General features: G+C 46.0%; 1 protein-coding gene across 1 annotated transcript; it reads right to left on the bottom strand.

The window, feature by feature from the left end:
* Positions 1 to 73: 73 nt before the first annotated feature.
* Positions 74 to 17,695, bottom strand: blmh (bleomycin hydrolase). The gene is made up of 12 exons (XM_031573420.2): positions 17,546 to 17,695; positions 16,033 to 16,230; positions 15,647 to 15,756; positions 14,656 to 14,797; positions 14,342 to 14,430; positions 13,844 to 13,936; positions 7,877 to 8,032; positions 7,348 to 7,506; positions 6,064 to 6,131; positions 5,300 to 5,417; positions 3,609 to 3,678; positions 74 to 377 (listed from the first exon to the last, which is right to left on the bottom strand). The coding sequence occupies exons 1-12, from the start codon at positions 17,553 to 17,555 to the stop codon at positions 229 to 231; spliced, it is 1,362 nt and encodes a 453-aa protein (XP_031429280.1). The 5' UTR covers positions 17,556 to 17,695; the 3' UTR covers positions 74 to 228.
* Between the last annotated feature and the right edge of the window lie 426 nt (positions 17,696 to 18,121).

Here is an 18,121-nt window from a genome sequence, read left to right as displayed (position 1 = left end):
TATGACATTCTATCGGTGCCCTGGGAGGAAGAAGACAGCGTAAGAGAAATGATGAAGACATGAAGACTCACAGTTCCGTAAAAAAAAGAAAAAGAAAAACTTTATTATTTTTTTCTCTAGAGCAGGCTGTTTTGGGAGTCAGTTGGTTGGGTAAAAACCAGAAAAGGTGGGGCGGAGTCAATCAGACCAGGCTGACATTTCATTGGGCGGCACGCTTGGATTCCACGGTTATGCCAGCGCTCCCATTGGATCCCAAGCTGGAAGTACAACTGGGTCCTGCTGCATGACGGCCAGGACCTCTTCGGTGAGGTATTTTTTGTCCACCACAACCTCGTAGACGTATTCAGAGAACCACTCATCTGTCATAATCAGGTAGCCTGAAGAGGAGGAGAGAGGGATAGGCAGAGAGAGGACAGATGAGTCAGGATCCAAGTGTCAAAATTCCATTTCCACATTCATCAGCAAACAAGCGTTTATTTAAATATACAACACAGAATAACCCGCAGGGACATATTTTATGAGCTTGCAGTTTGTTTTCAGAGCTCTTCCACAGAATTTCTCAACAGGGACCAAAATCATGCAACCCTCCCCACTATACTTCTGCAAAAGAGCACCAGGCTTATCGTTACATCACCTGTTATAACAGAGATATTTCATCATGTACCGAGTAGTGGAAAATTCACACCCTTGGTCACCACCTCTGCCTCCATCAACGCTTCTGCTTAATGTGCACGTCTCCCCTGAGAGGGAAGTACCCAGCCCCAGCCCCATCCCAGTCACAACACACTCTCTCTCTCACACACACACACACACACACACACACACACACACACACACACACACACACACACACACACACACACACACACCTCTGTGACTGCACACCCATGTACTCACTGACATCTCATTATTTCCCCCAAAGGGTGTGTGACTGTATACATTGCACAAGGTCAAGTACAAGTCAAATGCACACAATCAATGTCCATTTTTCTTCTCCACTGCACAAACAGCAGAAAAAAAAGTAGGTAGGACAGAGCAGAGTCTTCTTAAAGTGTTCCAGAGGTTAATCTTACTGTTAAGAAAAACGGAAGGAACTCCGTTTATTTGCCAAAAAGGAACTTCGGGATGATAAGACGCTTTTAGCGAAAATGTTCCAATTTATCATTGGGTGTTCACCCCCTTTTACTTGGCTGTCAAGGCTAATCAAGCGGACCCCCTCCCCATCAACCTGTGAGAAGGAAAGTGCTTGATAAAATGAACCTGGTAAGAGTGTGTACATGGAGAATGTTTAGATGGAGGGGGGGGTCGGGAGGGCGGGCCGGGGACCTGGTATCTGGATGCTGTTTGTTTTTCCTCGCTCTTGCTGAAAGCTTGAGTTATCGATACACGTTGCCAGGAACTTAAAAACATGGAGTCTCAGAACAATGGCCACACTCTCTGTGTGTGTGTGTGTGTATGTATGTATGTATACATGTATGTATGTATGTATGTATGTATGTATGTGTGTATATGTGTGTGTATATGTGTGTTTATGTGTGTGTGTATGTGTGTGTGTGTGTGTGTGTGTGTGTGTGTATATATGTGTATGTGTGTGTGTGTGTGTGTGTGTGTGTGTGTGTGTGTATATATGTGTATGTGTGTGTGTGTGTGTGTGTGTGTGTGTGTGTGTGTGTGTATATATATATATATATATATATATATGTGTGTGTGTGTGTGTGTGTGTGTGTGTGTGTGTGTGTGTGTGTGTGTATATATAAGTGTATATGTGTATTTACATCCACATGTTTGCACAATCTGTTTCTCAGTCTCAGAACAATGGCCATGCTGTACGTGTGTGTCTGTCAATGTATGTGTATGTATGTCTATGTATGTGTATGTATGTGTATGTATGTGTGTGTGCGTGTGCATGTGCGTGTGCGTGTGCATGTGCGTATTTATACACGTTTGCACAATGAGTTTCTCAGCCCCGAGTTCCAGCAGACAAATTAGGCCTGCCGTTTGGATGAGGTGAGAAAAAACGGAACGAGAAACCTAACGAACCAACCACAGGTTTGTAGGGCAGTGCTTTGCAACATAGTAGCCTATAACTAACTTATTTGGTGATGAGTTTATAGCCTACTTTGTACTTACAGATCACGGGAGGGGGGATGGGAGCGTTTTTTTTTGTTTTTTTTCAGAGGGGGTCTGCCATGAAAAGTTTGGGAACTACTGATTTAGAGGACACTTTGCTTAAACTCAGGGGGGCTATGAATCCTAGGTGATGTATTCCTACATGGCCAAAAGTTTATCGTGGTGCTATGTTAGGAACTTTACTTTATGAAAGGCCTTTCGCAACAAATAAGTGATGGAAAGTAGGGAGTAAGTGAGATGAGGGTGATGAGGTGAGCATCATGGTGGTAAGCATTACACAAAGGGGACACAAAGACGCCGGTTTCTGGGAAAGAAACGGTTTGATTTTGACAAATCTTCTTAAAAAAATGAATAGAATCATATAAATACATATATATATATATATATATAACAGGATAATATCATATGACAAGTAAAAAAAATCAATTTTCGATTTCAGAGCTTACCATTTAGGACCTTCCTGAGAATATAAATCTAAACTCAAATCAACTTTAAGACGCACTTTTATAGTAACACAAAGCTAAGTACTCAGTTACCAGAACAATCAATCTTATGAGAGCAGCATTTTCAAAGAAATGTATCAAACAGCACACCCTAAGAAGGAAGTTGAATATTATGACTCGAGTTGAAAGACGTTAACCCCTTGAACTTTGTACACTCTCCCACTCGCAACCAACCGTTGTCAAATAAGTATGACTCACCACTAACTAGAGTAGAGTAGTATGTACTAATTTGCGTAGGCTCTTGGGGGTGACATTTAGTTTTGATCTGCTGATGTGAAGCTTGTGAGGGATAAGATGGGTTTTCTCCAGGGGGGGAAACATTTTGACATCCTTTTTCTTAAAAACTGCACTAACAATAATGTGATTTGTGTGGAAGGTGAACAACGCCACTGAGCCCAGCCCAGCCCCCCAAAGCCCTTTATAATCCCTGCTGGAATGCAAAGTTTGAGAGTGAGAGAGAGAAAAGGGAGAAGGAGGGAGAGAGGCGGCAGGGAGCGCTTGCGAGCTAGCAAAACCCAGAGCGAGCACGTGTGTATGCTTGCGTGAGCGTGTGTTTGTGTGTGAGTAGTACGTGTGTGCAAGTGCGTGTGGTGTCAAGATCTAGAAGGCGCTGAAAATCTTTCAACAGTCAAGGGAATTATGGGAGCCGATCTGTTTGGAGAGCGAGAGAGAGAGCTTGAGGACAGAAAAGAGAGAAGAAAAAAAAAAAACATTAACAAGAAACAGCTTTTCCCAGTACAGCAGAAAAGAAAGGCAATTATAAACTCATAACTGAGCATGGCAGGGGAGCATTGATAAGTAATCCTGGTCTAAATTGAATTGAGCAAACAGGAAAGCCAGCTGTCTCTCCACTATTGACCATGCAGAATCGTGTGCCGTGGATGGCCAGCATTGGAACCAGATATGAGGAGGGAGTCGGCAGCCATGTTGAGGCCTGAGCTCACGGCCGGAGTCACTGCAGCTAGAGGGTCTCACCTTTATTCCCGCGGTCGTCGCCCCACGAGTTCTCCACTCGCCACTTCTCATAGCATCCATCCTTCCCATCCTGAAAACGGAGAGAGGGAGAGGGTGAGGGGGGTGGAGGGGGGGGATAAAGAGACAAATGGAGAGGAGGTGAGGTTGGTGGGAGAGGAAGAGATAAGAGAATTAAGGTCAGGAAACAGGTTGAGGTGGAGTAATGTGCTCACATCACACTGCGTCAAATGTGATGAATGTCCCTCGGCCAGGCAACTACAGCTACCCATTCATTTCAGATAAAACAATAATCTGGCCGGCAGACCTTCGGGTACTCTGTGTCGTAACGTTTAGTCACCCATCTCACCTGATAATTAAAAATAAGAGGACAATTTTGTGCTACTAGGTACTCCATCAGCCCTGGGAAAGCCTCCAAAGCAACTGGCTGTAACCACATCAAATCCACACTCTCAGAGGTGCTGTCGATGCTTTCAAGATGACAATGCCGTACCATTGTAGCCATCTCAGGATGTCACGTGTCAAAATACAACACACAGTCTCTACATGTCACACACCTTCCAATGTGTTCAGTTCTTAGACAACCTGGCCAATTCCTGTCCTTGCTAGGGTTCACTGCTGTGTGTAAAATCTGCTGGTGTGCATTGTGAAATTTGAAGGATTACAACAGCTTCAACATGACCTAGCAGAATCCTCCATTTAGCATTACTGGGCTGTAATCTCCAACACAACAGCCTACGTCACAAAGCAGAGCCACGCTATGGACCTTTAGTGTAAGGGGTGAAGCTGGGCTTCATGATAAGAGTCTGGTTCAGCCTGAGGGCCGTGGTGGCGGACAGGCCATTCAGTGTATGTGCCACACGGCAAGGGGCAGCAAACACTTTCCAGCTGCTCGGAGATGGACAGACGAAGAGAGAGAGAGAGAGAGAGAGAAGAAAGAGGACAAGAAGCGGAAAACTCCGGAGACAGCTGCGCCCACTTACAGGGGGGAAATTGACAGCAATTTGAAAAACTACTGGCGATTAAAACCAATGTACACACGTCCAAGCACGCATATGTATGCCCGCATGAAAACACACACACACACACAAACAACAGCCACAAACACACAAGTGAAGACACCACAAATCAGGGGACTGAGAAAAGCATGGCAATGGCATTGGCAGGGGACCTGTCTAAATGGCGTTTTTCAGATTTCTCTGTGAAGCTCCAACGCGTCGCTCAGGGGTTGTGTAACACCTCTAGCCCTTATCTCAGTGGCATCCCTTGTGTCTGCCTCTCAAACAGCGTGCTTTGGCCATGGGGGGGGGGGGGGGGAGAGAGACGACTCTGTTTCTGCAGCTTCTAGTGGCTGCCCTGACAGGGGCCATCAATCACTGCTGGCTGGATCTGTGATTAACTCAGCACAGGAGGCTTATGGGCTTTACGTGTCCATCTTCTGAGATTGCATCAGGCTGGGCCACAAAACAGATTTTCACAAAGGCCAGCTCTGGGCTCCAACTGGGAATACCGTTGCAGACCGCCATTACATGTGATAGGCTAAATAACAGTTATCGCTTACAAATACAACCTTCAAAAAAAAAAATAGAAAAGAAAATAGAAAATTGGATTTTGTTCAGCGTGATGCTTGTGTGTCTCTGCGCTTGTGTGTCTCTGCGTGTGTGTGTGTCTGCGTGTGTGTGTGTGTATAGCACCTTGTCAGTGACGGCAGTGAGGATCATGGCATGAGTCATCAAGGAATCTCCAAAGATCAGCCGCTCCGCCTTCGACAGGTTCTTCACAGAGATCCCAAACACCAGCTCATGGTTAAACCTAGACACACGCACACGCACACGCACACGCACACACAGTTGATATGTTAAACTCTAAACAGAGACCGACTCAAGAAACCAACAAAATATCATGAGAATTGCTCATGCATCAAGGCTTGACAAAGAACTGTGCATGGCACCCAATGGTCATTAAGGCCGCCAATTCCCATTTTAATTTCCTCAATGGCCATATCCTGCCATTCCAATGAAAAACACATATTTCACTTCACCCTGCGTTGACTCAATCCTTTCACCTACCCAGCTGGGCTAACACATGCCAATGTGGTGGTAGCACCCAACGTGGTGTTTGTCCGGGGGCTATTCTATTTGGCGTGTTTATTGGGACAATCAATTATTATCAGTGGCCAGCCCCCCGTGTTGTGTTTCCAGTGGTCTTTTTTTTTTTACATTTCTTATGTAAAATAGTATTTATTGTTATACTAGGTCTCTATTGCTCGTAGCTTGACTGTTCTCTCCCTTGTACGTCGTCATGGGTAATGTTTGCGTCTGTGGCACTCCACACACGCTCACAGACAGATCCCCCACCATGAGCTTCTGTGTCTATCTGCATGCAGAGGCTGAAGGAATCTCCTCGCTCCCTTCCCTGTTTAGTCGCACACCACTGGAGAGTGTTTGCTCAAACTCACACATTCATGTCGTTGATGCCCAGCTTGCCATGGAAATGCTTGCCTACGTCACAGCCAAACCACACCGCCTATGAAGAGGAAAGAGAGCATATTGTTTTTCTTTTTCAAAACCACACCATAACATCATACCTAAAACGGCCTCAAGGTAAACTTGGTTGTCTGTGTTGTCACTGGCTTCAAGTCCTATCTGACTTCAGGGCCACACCCCCTGCACCAGGACGGCTGACTTCCAGTGTGACGCTGTTTAGTTTCAGACTTGTACAAATCATCATGTACTGAAGCATAGACATCATATAAAGATGTAGCGCTTCACGTCACAAGCCACATCGGGGCCACATTGGAAGGAAAAAGTTCAGTGGAGCACCAGTCTGTCAGCTGGAGTTTAAACAGCTAACGTTAACTAGTGAGAAAGACTGTATTGTCAAGGGTGAAGATGATTACTGTGCCCTGAAATGCAAAAATAAACACCTGAAAGACAACGGCAAGTTGTTTTGCCATCGTTCAAGAGATCCTCAAAGAAGGAATCGGTGGATTCAACTGCGGCTCATTGAGTTCAATCATTCATTGTGGCGCTACAAATTATTTGTTGTAGCCTAAATCATTTATAAATTAGATTGAAACATTTAGTTAGACTATATGCACTGGAAATACCATTATGGCTTAATGAACAGTTTTAGAAAAAGGGCTGTTAAGCGTCTCGCTACAACAGCTAGCCCAAATGTTTTTATCCACAAAGCTAAACACTAACCAAGCTAATTGTACACTGTACAGTGCTTCATTTTGAAATTAAATCAAACTTACTTTCCAAGTAACAGAAATGCTTTTTTCTATTAGATTACAGGCTACTCTAAGAGAAAACCCTGATTTAGTCCATTTGCAACTTTTATAAGCCCTTAAAGGAGCTGCCAGTGTAGATGGAGGGGTGGTTAAACAAATGATCAGCCTATAATATATCAGGACACTAAAGGTCAGGAGCTTTATGTGGAATCTCGATTGGTTTGAAAAGGATGCCAGGAAGGTTGTGGGGACCAGATATTTATCTATGACTTATATCCTAAAAAAAAAAAACAATACAATTTCATGAATTTTAAAATGGGCAGTATGGGGTTTTGGCTATTTGGCACTATGGTAGACTACTGATCAGACAGTTTGTTTTGTTTTTTGCCTACGTCTATTGCTGCCTTTCTGAAACTTCATAAGCTAGTGAACCTAGACAAGCCCACTGTGATTCATGTTAAGAGCTGGGACGTGCATCAGTTAAGACGACCCCACCCACCCCCTCACCTCTCCATCCTTGATGGAGCCGGCAGCGGCCTGCTTCAGCAGGTGGATGGCCTGGTTGTTGTAGAGGGTGTTGCGGCCGCCCACCATGTTGCCTAGGAACTCCACGCTATACAACTTCCCGTAGGGGTTTTGAGGTCGGGGGTCGTTCACAAGGCAGACCTGTTGAAGAGCGGGTGAAAAATGGAGCACTGACATGAGGTAGCGTCAAATGGGCCCAGTGCTTATGCCAGTCGTGAAACAGACAGAGGTGGGGAGAGGATATCATAGAAATAAACATGTAGCTCAACCAGTAGCACAAGACGCTACAAACATCAAAGTCTGTTTGATACCCTGGTATCACTCATAGTGATGCAAATGTAAACATGCTTTGTCCTGCGATTTGACTGATATAGCTAAACATAAACAACCAAGCTTCAAAACCCAGGGAGCAGAAGTACCGACACAATGTATGCTCTGATTGTATTTAAAAATGACACAGGTGAAAGGTGTCCTCTAATAGGACATGACGTAAATATGGAGCTGGGCATGCCTTGTCCTGGATGTTGTAGAGAGGCTTGACGTGCTCCCGATAGAACTCCAGGGGTGTGATGGGACCCATCCGGTGGAAGGCCTTGTCCTTGTCTCTATACTCCCAGGAGATGGTGTCAGGGGGGCTGCCCAAACACACACTGGCCACTCGGAACACCTGGACAAGGAGAAACACACACACTTTCAGAAATGCACAGATGTGGAAACGCACTGTCCCATTTCAACAGTTCATATGATACTATAATGCGATCACAATGCTACAAACACATAGAGACTTGGTAACATTACTTCCTCTCACACTCAGACACACATACAGACAGTAACACACTCATACACAGGCAGCACAAAGCACAACTGGCATGTAGTAATGTGAGGGCCAGGGCAGGGTGAAGGTTGAGACAGGACTGTGGGATTGTAACTGATCTCATGTGGTATGCCTGTGTGTGTGTGTCTGTGTGTGTGTGTGTGTGTGTGTGTGTAGTGCTGGTTCCTCTGTCTCAGCTCCTCTGGGTTCTCAGAATAGCCCTTCCCAAACACTGATACAGTAATCTGTGGAATGTCCTTCCCCCTCTACACAGCTTGAAGCACATATACATTTTACAGAGCAACTTGGCCGTGACCAATCATTGATAGCAGAAGAACTCCGTCAGGCAATCACAAACAATGAGAAGAAATGCACCAAGCCACACTCAGAGACAGCTGCAGTCTTGTTCGCTCTCTGAAAACACTCCGAAACATAGACCCGATGGCTGTATTTAAGAGGACTTCCCACTGACTTCCACTATTTTCTGTTGACACTCAGCAAGGTCCAGACGAATAAAAGTCGTCAGAGAGTGAAAATAGCCCAATGAAATTATTTCTGGCACGACAGGCTATATTTAACGTAACAGTCACTCTAGGGTACCGTTGCGGTGAGCACTACCACTAAGGTCTCGTCAGCTAGTAACATTCCTGAGGTGGTACATGAGGGGAAGGATCAGCTTCACGTCTCCTGCCTGATCACTGTCTCCTCTGTGGCCCATCTCCGCTCCTGCAGACAGTGTGGCCTCAACTGACGCCTGCCGACTCGCATGGGCCGCCCCATGCTGAACAGCAAATGGCAGCCGTGCCCAACCTTCCCCATTATTTGCTCAACACTGGACCCATGTTGCTCGAGCACATAAACAATACCCAGTGCCCTCGCCTGTGCCCTTCCCGACATTTCTGTACAGTCCTCCTCCTCCTCGGCAGGTTAACTCACAACGGGACCCATTCAAGCACGATGCACTGGGATTGACACACAATACACACCCACTTTAACACACACACACACACACACACACACACACACACACACACACACACACACACACTAACACACAGCCCTACCCCTGCCGTGGGCAGCCGCCGCCACTTTATAAAATAACAATGAGGCCATGGCCCCTCTGACGTCAGCAGAGGCCTGAGCGAGTCAATATTGAAACACCTGCTGTCCGGCAGGGCCAGTGCTGAGGGCCCAAGCAGGAAGGACGGAGCCTCATCCAGGGAGGGGCTGCTTTGGCTCCGGAGCAGCGAAGATGAGCAAGAGGCGCCATTCGTGTAAATCTCTGCCCTTAAAATAACACACTACCGATTCCAAATGGCCCTAAATCTTTCCCCCCGTCGGCCACATGTCTATCACTCTCACTGCGGTGATTATTTTCCCTTCGCAGTTGCTTTCTTGAACTTGCACTCCACCTATTTGCAGAAGCTGGTCTTCTTACGTTGCTCTTCACATGTGGTCCTCTTGGCCCTAAACTGTCCATCTGTCCTTCCAATGTCTCATTTCTCAGAGAAAAGACAGGGATATGGAACAGTGCAGAGGCAGAGGACACTAAAATGAGGCAGAGATTTTATGTGTGTGTGTGTGTGTGTGTGTGTGTGTGTACAAATGCATCTGGAAGACCAGACCAGCCATTCTGGCTCTTGGACAGGAGACCCAAAGATTTATGGCACTTGTGCTGGCCTGGAGGACTATGTTTGACTAGTGTGTTTAGTAACCGTTTAGGTCATTTTGAAGCGTGTTTCGTCCTGCTACTTTCTGAGACACATGGTCAGGGCGTGTATTTTGGGGGGTGCAGGGGGATGATGGGGGGGGGGGGGTCCAGACTCAGGATGGCGTGTGGTGCATTCAGCACGCTGTCAGGCCCAGTCAAGGCCACACAAGTTTCTGCTTTCCACTGCACCCGGTTTGAATTACCAATTTATCTGAGATCATAGCTCTGTATTGACGGGAGGAGGAAGCGTGACTAAAAAATTTGTTTGTGAGGAGGGGGAGAACGAATCTCAGTAGAAACACACAGTATGTCACACACTCAGCCTCATGCGCCATATGGGTCTGGGTGAAGATCAGCCCCATGATGAAGGCTTCTGTCTGTTCTCCGCTAACAGCCATCTCGCTGTTGCACTACGGGATCGGCAAGCGAGACTGCCAGGCTCTCCTTGCTGTCAATCCTCCAATCACATCCAGGTGTGAGTAAGCAAGCGTGTAATTGGTCGCGCCCTGAGGGCAGGGTGGTGGTAAGACAGCGTCTCTCTTCCTGCTGCGCTCACGCCAACCTCCACTGTGAGGGATACCGGTACGTGGCGCTCATAAACACTGGTACACCTGCCCGAAGCCACCGGCTTCGTTTCTCCGGCAACCACTGCTCTGCACGCACGCATGTTTGTTTGTTCGCCCCCCCCGTTGTCCAAACACTTCTCGCTCGGGTGGAGGTAAACAAAACAACAACACGCGAAGACACCGCAGCCTTGTAACACTCTCGCCTGTACCATTCCTGGTTGGGCCATTTCAACTTCGGGCTTCCTGTCGGGGTGGGAGACGTGATGTCAACATTAGCTGCGACCTAATCACATGATACATGGGAGCGGTCGGACTGCACCGGGGTGAGAAGTGGAGGCGGCTGATTGAAGCCTCGAGTGCTGTAAACAGAAAACACATGGGGGCCGGCGCAGATGCTAACAAACGCTGCACAATCAGGCATGGCAAGCACTCAGTACGGACTCTGTTCTTCTCGGTACTGCAGCAAACGTGTACGCAGTATTTACACAAACCCACCCCTGTTGACCCGGGACGGGCCAACAAAATGACACGGCCCCCTAAAAATGGTATACACTGACGCTAGCTATTCTAGCGGCCTGGAAGATTTTCGGGTGCGAGAAGGGAAAAGCGGTGAAAGACGGAAAACAGCCGCTGAGTCGATCTCTCGGGTTTCCTGGTAATCATGTATGCCTTCACAACTGACTTCATACAGCAGGGATGTGGAGGGCTGGCAACACGTTGAGGAGTCCCGGTTGTGGAGACAATGTACCTGCACAGACTCAAAAGAGGAAGCAAAGTGTGTGTGTGTGTGTGTGTGTGTGTGTGTGTGTGTGTGTGTGTGTGTGTATGTGTGTGTATGTGTGTGTATAATGTCCATGAGAGTGCGCCAGTTAAATATAAGCTCTGCAGAGATGGCATGAAGGCGGGGGTCTGTGGCTTTGATGTGTGTGGTGATTCTGGATCGCTTTGTCTGTTTCTCTCTCTCTCTCTCTTTCTGGCCTGTCGTTCGAAGGTTAAACGTGGAAGAGTGATCCTCTCCAGCCCCCCCACCTACCCAGCCCCCAGCCCCTCACGGACGGCGTGCGCAGCGTCAACCTTCCCCCTCTAAACCAGCCCTGACGTCCTCCTGCTCAATGAGGTCACTGCCACGCCACTTTGATCTATGGACAACTCCTTCAGTAGAGCCCTGCTAAGAAAAATTAGTCCACACACACACACACACACACAGAGAGAGAGCAGGCAGGCTTATGTGCGATTGCGGCCACACGCCCATATTTTCCAACCAAGGCAGACTCACGCTGACGTCAGACCACCAGACAGTAACTAAGACACAGACAGACACACAGACACACAGACACACAGACACACAGACACACACACACACACAGAGCACTGCCCTATAGATCAAGGTGCATGGTCAAGAGATCTGGTCTTGAGGAGATGGTCATTAAGGGACAAAGACACTGAAGCGGAGTGGCCCACACGCCTATTCCTATCGCAATAAGTTGCCAAAAAATAGAGACTTCATATAACAAGAGCAAAACCAGGGTGAGGGTGAACGCAAGAAGGAAAAAAGGCAAAGAAAAGCAGACAATCCAAGTGGCAAATGTGAAAGCGAGAGGGAGAGAGCGTGAACGAGAGAATAGCAAAATAGCAAAAGCAAATATCGGAGAGATCTGATTCTCCCAAAGGTCTTCCAGCACTGGGAGAAGAAGCACAAGGCCACATCAGGCTCGGGGGGGGGGGGGACACCATCACCCATTTCCTCTTTCTTTTCATTCTGGAGTAGAGCAGAGCAAAACAACCCCGACGCTCCTCTCACTCGCTCACTCACTCGCTCACAGCCTGCCAAACGCGTGTTACAGAAAACAAACCAGCGCCAGGTGGACAAACAAACACGTTTGCAAAATCCTGAATACATAACACTCGACGAAGGGGGGGAGGGATGAAAGACCGTTACACAAGCAGACAGACAGAAGCGCAGGGCCCTGCATGTTCATGGCCATAGGTCGGAGCAGGCCACCTCGCCTCTCCCACACAACGCTCTACAGCAGTGTTTGAGCTTGGCGCAAAGAAAAGGAACATTACTTTTCTTCGTGGGTGATATTTCACTCTTACTGCCCCGAGCTTTCATCTCCTCTGCGAGCCCGATGGTGGTATTACAATACTGTTTCAAACTAGATTGCTTTGCCATTCAAAGTCAGGCTTGGGCTGATTAGGATCTTTTGTTTGCAGAACATACTGTCGTTGACTAGGAGAGGCTGATCTGAGCGAGCGCACACGCACACACACACACACACACACACACACACACACGCACACACACGCACACACACACACACACACACGCACACACACACACACACACGCACACACACACACAGGCTGTGTGTTACTACACAGCCTGTCAGCAACTCATTGTTGCAACGAAGTGCGGCTGAGTGCATCCTGTATGGCTTTCTACCATAATTTTCTCATGGTGTGGACTGTGTCAGTAATGAGTGATTGCAGTGAAAAACAAAACGGAGTGCAAACCACATTAGAAAACATGATGCAGCAGCTTCACATCATTTAGGGTAATGACCCAATTAATAATGCTTGCTTAAGCCCAGACAAAAAAGACTTTGCTAGAGGCTACTTATTTTTGCTAATCCAGAAATCTGCAAATTTGTATTTGTATTTTCACCCATTTCACTTGAATGATATGTATCACTATGGATACTAAAAAGCACATCAATGCATCTTTTGCTAGTAATTTATTTATCAGTCAACATCATCGCATCAGTAGCTGGGTTTCCATCCAACTCGTTCACATATTTTAATTCTAGTCTGTTCGCGTCTGCTGTGTTATGCAAATAAAGAGTGGACACTTTCCTAATCAAGGGAGGAGCTGTGAACAGCTGTGGGATCAAAACGTAAGGTTGTCAGGGTCATTTTAATGGAAACACCTAACAAAATTGCAACGAACGTGAATTTATGCAATTATTCCAGTTTCCATCAACCTTAGTCGCATTGTACCCTATGCGAATTGGGATTTAATCCATCCCCTCTAGTGAACCGATCGACTAACAAGATTTAATGTGAAAGTAAAGTGATTTCCTATTTGAAAGGTCAAAATTTGCATTATAAAGTTGGATGGAAACCCAGCTATTGGCCCCACTCGTTTTCAGACGGAACATAACCATTGTTTGAAATGGGAATGTCCATTCTACTGTTTGTAATTCTATTGCTATGATCCACCACTTTCACACAACGTTCTAATAAACAAAACAGCACATCAGTACACATCTGAGCCTAGGTTGTGTGGACACACAGCACCACCATCTGGTCACAGAAGGAACTGCTCCTTCATGAGGCCTCCCTGTGCAGTGCATTAATGCTGAACAAAAGGGAGTGCGGGGCACTTACCTCCTCAATCATGGTGTCCATGGCCTCAGACAGCTCATCTTTGGTGGAGCCACTAGCCACCATGTTTCTCAGTCTTAGGCAGTATTCTCTCAGCTGCAACACAAATACCAGAGGAAGTCTGAATATACCAAATATTAGTAGCACACAATGTACACTCAAAAGACAACACGCAGAATTAGTCTGGGTAAAAATGAACAACTCTTATGAATGAAACTAATTTCATGAAATTATTGGATATCGTGAGCAACCCCCACACATTCTGAGATAGTAAGGTTACACCCCCCCCCCCCCCCCCTCCAGCACATAAATGTATTGCCATTACAACACATAGATCATTGTATTGTGTGAAAAGGCCCCCTTATGTCTAGGAAGGGGGCCTCACAGCACCCAAGACCTCATGGGGGTTGTAGACTGGAAATGGTGAGAATAATGGGAATACGAGAATAGAGCAGTTCTCTGCTGCCTGTAAAACAGTAATGTGCTAGAGGCTAATTCTACCTTGTGATTGAGGATGTCGTTCATTCTTCGAGAGGCCTCTGAGCTATGAGACTCTGGGAAGCACTTTTTTGGGATAACTCCATATTTCTCTGTAGAAGAAAGACCATAGACGTTCAAGCTAGGAATGGCACTTACTGCATGACCAGATTAGAAAAGCCGGACAGCACAGGCCTATGTGAAATATAGATATTGAGATATGGAGACATAAAAGCCTAGGTAAACCCTCCATTCACAGAGAGAGTGAGCTGAGGGGTAAAGAACAGGGTTTATGTTAGGTTGTGTCTCATCCTGGGCCATTTTGGGAGAGGACTAACCAATGAGGTTGACCAACATGTCCCACTGTCCACCATCATTGGTGGGATTGGAGAGCAAAAACTGGACCAATCGGCCATCTACGGCCTCCTTCCTCTGGGCTGTCTCCACACAGGCCTGCAAGAAGTAATAACAGCGTTCCACCTACAGAAACAGAGAGAGGGAGGGAGAAGAAGAGAAAGAGAGAAAAGAGACAGAGATGGGTGGAGAAAGAGAGAGAGAGAAAGGGGAGAGAGGGTTGGATGGAGAGAGAGAGAGAGACATATATGAGGAACAATTGTTACGCAAAACTGGAACAGAACTGCTCAAAGGACACACAACATCCCACACAAAAGGGGCTTTAAGCCAACAAAGAATGACATAGTAGTAGGTAGACACAATGAGGAGACAGAGCGCGCCACCACCGCACTGTCAAACACAACAACACTCCACGGGGCGGATCCAAATCTCAGACTAGCCAAAACCACACACCGGGAATATCTGAAAGGCTGGAGCTGGAACAAACGAACAAGTGTTCTACTCATGTGAGGATCAAGTCATCTACTTTCATTTCTCTTTCCAGCATGTACCTCTTTCAGTATCCTCTCCCTCAAAATAACACACGCTACTCTAATCCCATTTAAAAGGGGTTGTTCTTTTATGTATAAGGTAATGCTATCTTTTCTGAACAGCCTGTTGACCATATCTACTTCCACTGATGCAGGAAGTGTGCATGCAATGAAAGGACGCCAAGTCATACTATTGATTGGAGCACTGACTCGGCATACTTTACGCTTCCTGCCAGCTTGCCAGTAAGAGAAAGAGCACTGAGTAAACTCCCAAGGGAAGGCTAAAGAACTCTCTCCCCTCAGTAGTGTTTGTGCTGGTGTTTTATGCTTGATGGCTGTTCAATGCACATGACTGCAATGCGGAGCAGGGAGCTTGATCTAGGAGGTGGAGCTGGAGCTGGCTAAGCTATATCAAATAAAAGACGAGAGAGAAAGAGCCCCTTACCTTGTCCCAGAAAAAGAGATAAGACTGACTGAACTCAAATTCTTCAATGTTGAACTTCTTCATGAAAGGAAGTCGCATCACATTGAGGCACGAGAAAATCCAACACCTCCCTGGAAATGGGAAAATAATGAATAAATGTGAGATGGGGCGTTTTCAGTATTTATCTCATTCCCATTCCCATTCTTGATGGGTCCTTTCAAGTGTTTTAAGGGTCATGATGTAACGGACAATGACACAGACATATTGAGGTCAGTGTTGTCAGTATGACATTTTTGGCAATAAAACAAGTATAAGGCTATAATAGGGTGTGTGTATCTTGGGCCATTCAAAACAAAATCTCTGTATGTCTTCATGCAGCTGCAACCTCTCAGGCTGTTGGGGAATACCTGAGTTCTTCTGATTGGTGACCGGCTTGCCCTCTGTGGGTATGGAGTGCTGGAAGATATGCACCGTGTCCTGCACCGTCTGCCTGTGGAGACACACTTCTAGCGGGTCGATGCAGGTGGACACGTTCTGAGCCAGCAGGTACCGAGGCTCTGAACGGAAACGCTTCACAAAGGAAGATATCTTATCCTGACATAGGCCTGAGGAGAGGGGAGGAGATTTCAGCAGAGAGAGAGAGAGAGAAGATGAACAGGTGGAAGGAGGAAGTGAATTAAACACTTGCATGTCACTCGGATGAGGTGACGTTTTGTTTTTCATATTCAGAAGGCAGATTGGAATGCTCACTGTAGGAACAGATTCGCTAGTTGTAAGAGTGCACAGTGTGAGAATGGGCCTAGCATCGGTGGTTTAGCCCACAACATGGTATGGTGCACAGCTATTAAAAACTTCATTAGAACATTGCTTAATCATGCAGGCTCATTCAATCCCTAATTTGCCAGTGGCTGTTTGTCTGATGTCCAGAATATGTAATTGGGATGTCTACATGGTGCCCATCGTTATGTTTTGTCTATTCGTGCTTAGGGACGTCAATGATGTGCTTCCACAGACCAGATAATTCTAAGGAATAGCATACTTAACAATAACTTTAGATCATTGAGGGAAACCGCTGGGGAAGGCTACTTTCTGTTGTTCTGCGTACTACGCCGTTCTTCCCAATGAATGCCAAAGCATGAATGGGGTTGTCTGTCATGTTGGTTTGGCATGGAAACTGGCCAAGCGAGGGTTGGTGGAATGACTCGCATCATTACATAATGACAACGAGAACGGACATGTGATATCGTTCTTCTCCTTTCAGACTTCACATCAAACATATGTAAATTGACTTACTTTGGTTGTAATAATTAAAGATCAATTCGACAGGCTAAAACATTGAGTTAGCCAGCTAGCAAGCTATATTTAATAGAAGGTTCCAGCAGTGTTGGCAGCGTTCATATAAGTGGTCTGTCACAGCAGGAATGCAAACAGTTGCTCCAAGCCATACAGCTAACGATAGATAACCACAATGAGCATTGACAATCACAACGTCTCACTCCCCCGCTACCTTCCACTAGCATTGTAGCTAGCAAGCTGACCAGTCACAAGAACGAAAGTGGCAGAAACTTGTGTAAGATTCTAGCAAGTTCACAACGAAATAACCTACACTTTCCAGGAATTTGGAACAGCCAGGGTCCTCCAAAAAAACTGACATTACTTAAGAAAAAAATGTACTGTAACGTGACAAATAAAAGTTTGCTGCTGAACGTGAATGGCTAATATCCTCAGTTGCCATCAACCTTGGAAGCAGGCTAACTACATTTTAGCTTAGCAAATTGACAAGTTGATCTGGCGAGTAATGCTAACAGACCTGGATGAGAAAGGTTAACATTAGCTTGCACAGCGTAGCGCAAAGTAAGATGCCCAAGAGACTGTACAGGAGCACCTGAATGAAAGCAGACAAAACATTACACTACGTACCCGCATCCATGTTTCCAGAGAGGGTTGTTGTTTAGTTATAAAATTCTTGAAAGTCACTGAGTCTTTTATGCCTTTGTTTATCTCATTCGCCGACAGTCAGTCAGTTCGTTCGGAATTCCGGAAACAGGAAATGGTACGAAACATGTTTTTGTGAAAACCCAGCGAGCAAGTCATCTACATCTACAGCATACGCCACCTACTGAATTGAGTCCAGTAAGAAATCACAACTGACAAAGGCTATTTACAGGTCCAGATATTAGGCATATTAGACAACTCACATAGAAATATGTGCCATATCAAATAAATTGTTTGGCCTACCGCAGCTAGAGAAAAGGGCTTATTAAAAAAAAAAAAACCTGTGTAGCTTATAAAACTGAGTAGGCCAAGTGCACACTGGACTATGTCATACATTAACCCTAACCTAACCCTAAAATCTGCAGTGTTAAATAAAGTCGGTCTATATAGGAAGTAAATTGCAAACCAACACTCTTTCAGTCAAGAACATGACATTATGTTTTTTGAGAATGAGACAGCATTGTATGGTGTGCCGTTTGTAAAATGTTGCACGTTCTATAA

The sequence above is a fragment of the Clupea harengus genome, chromosome 9, assembly GCF_900700415.2.
Source record: "Clupea harengus chromosome 9, Ch_v2.0.2, whole genome shotgun sequence".
Lineage (NCBI taxonomy): Eukaryota > Metazoa > Chordata > Actinopteri > Clupeiformes > Clupeidae > Clupea > Clupea harengus.
Note: the sequence above shows the minus strand (reverse complement) of the source record. Positions and strands in the feature narration are given on the sequence as shown.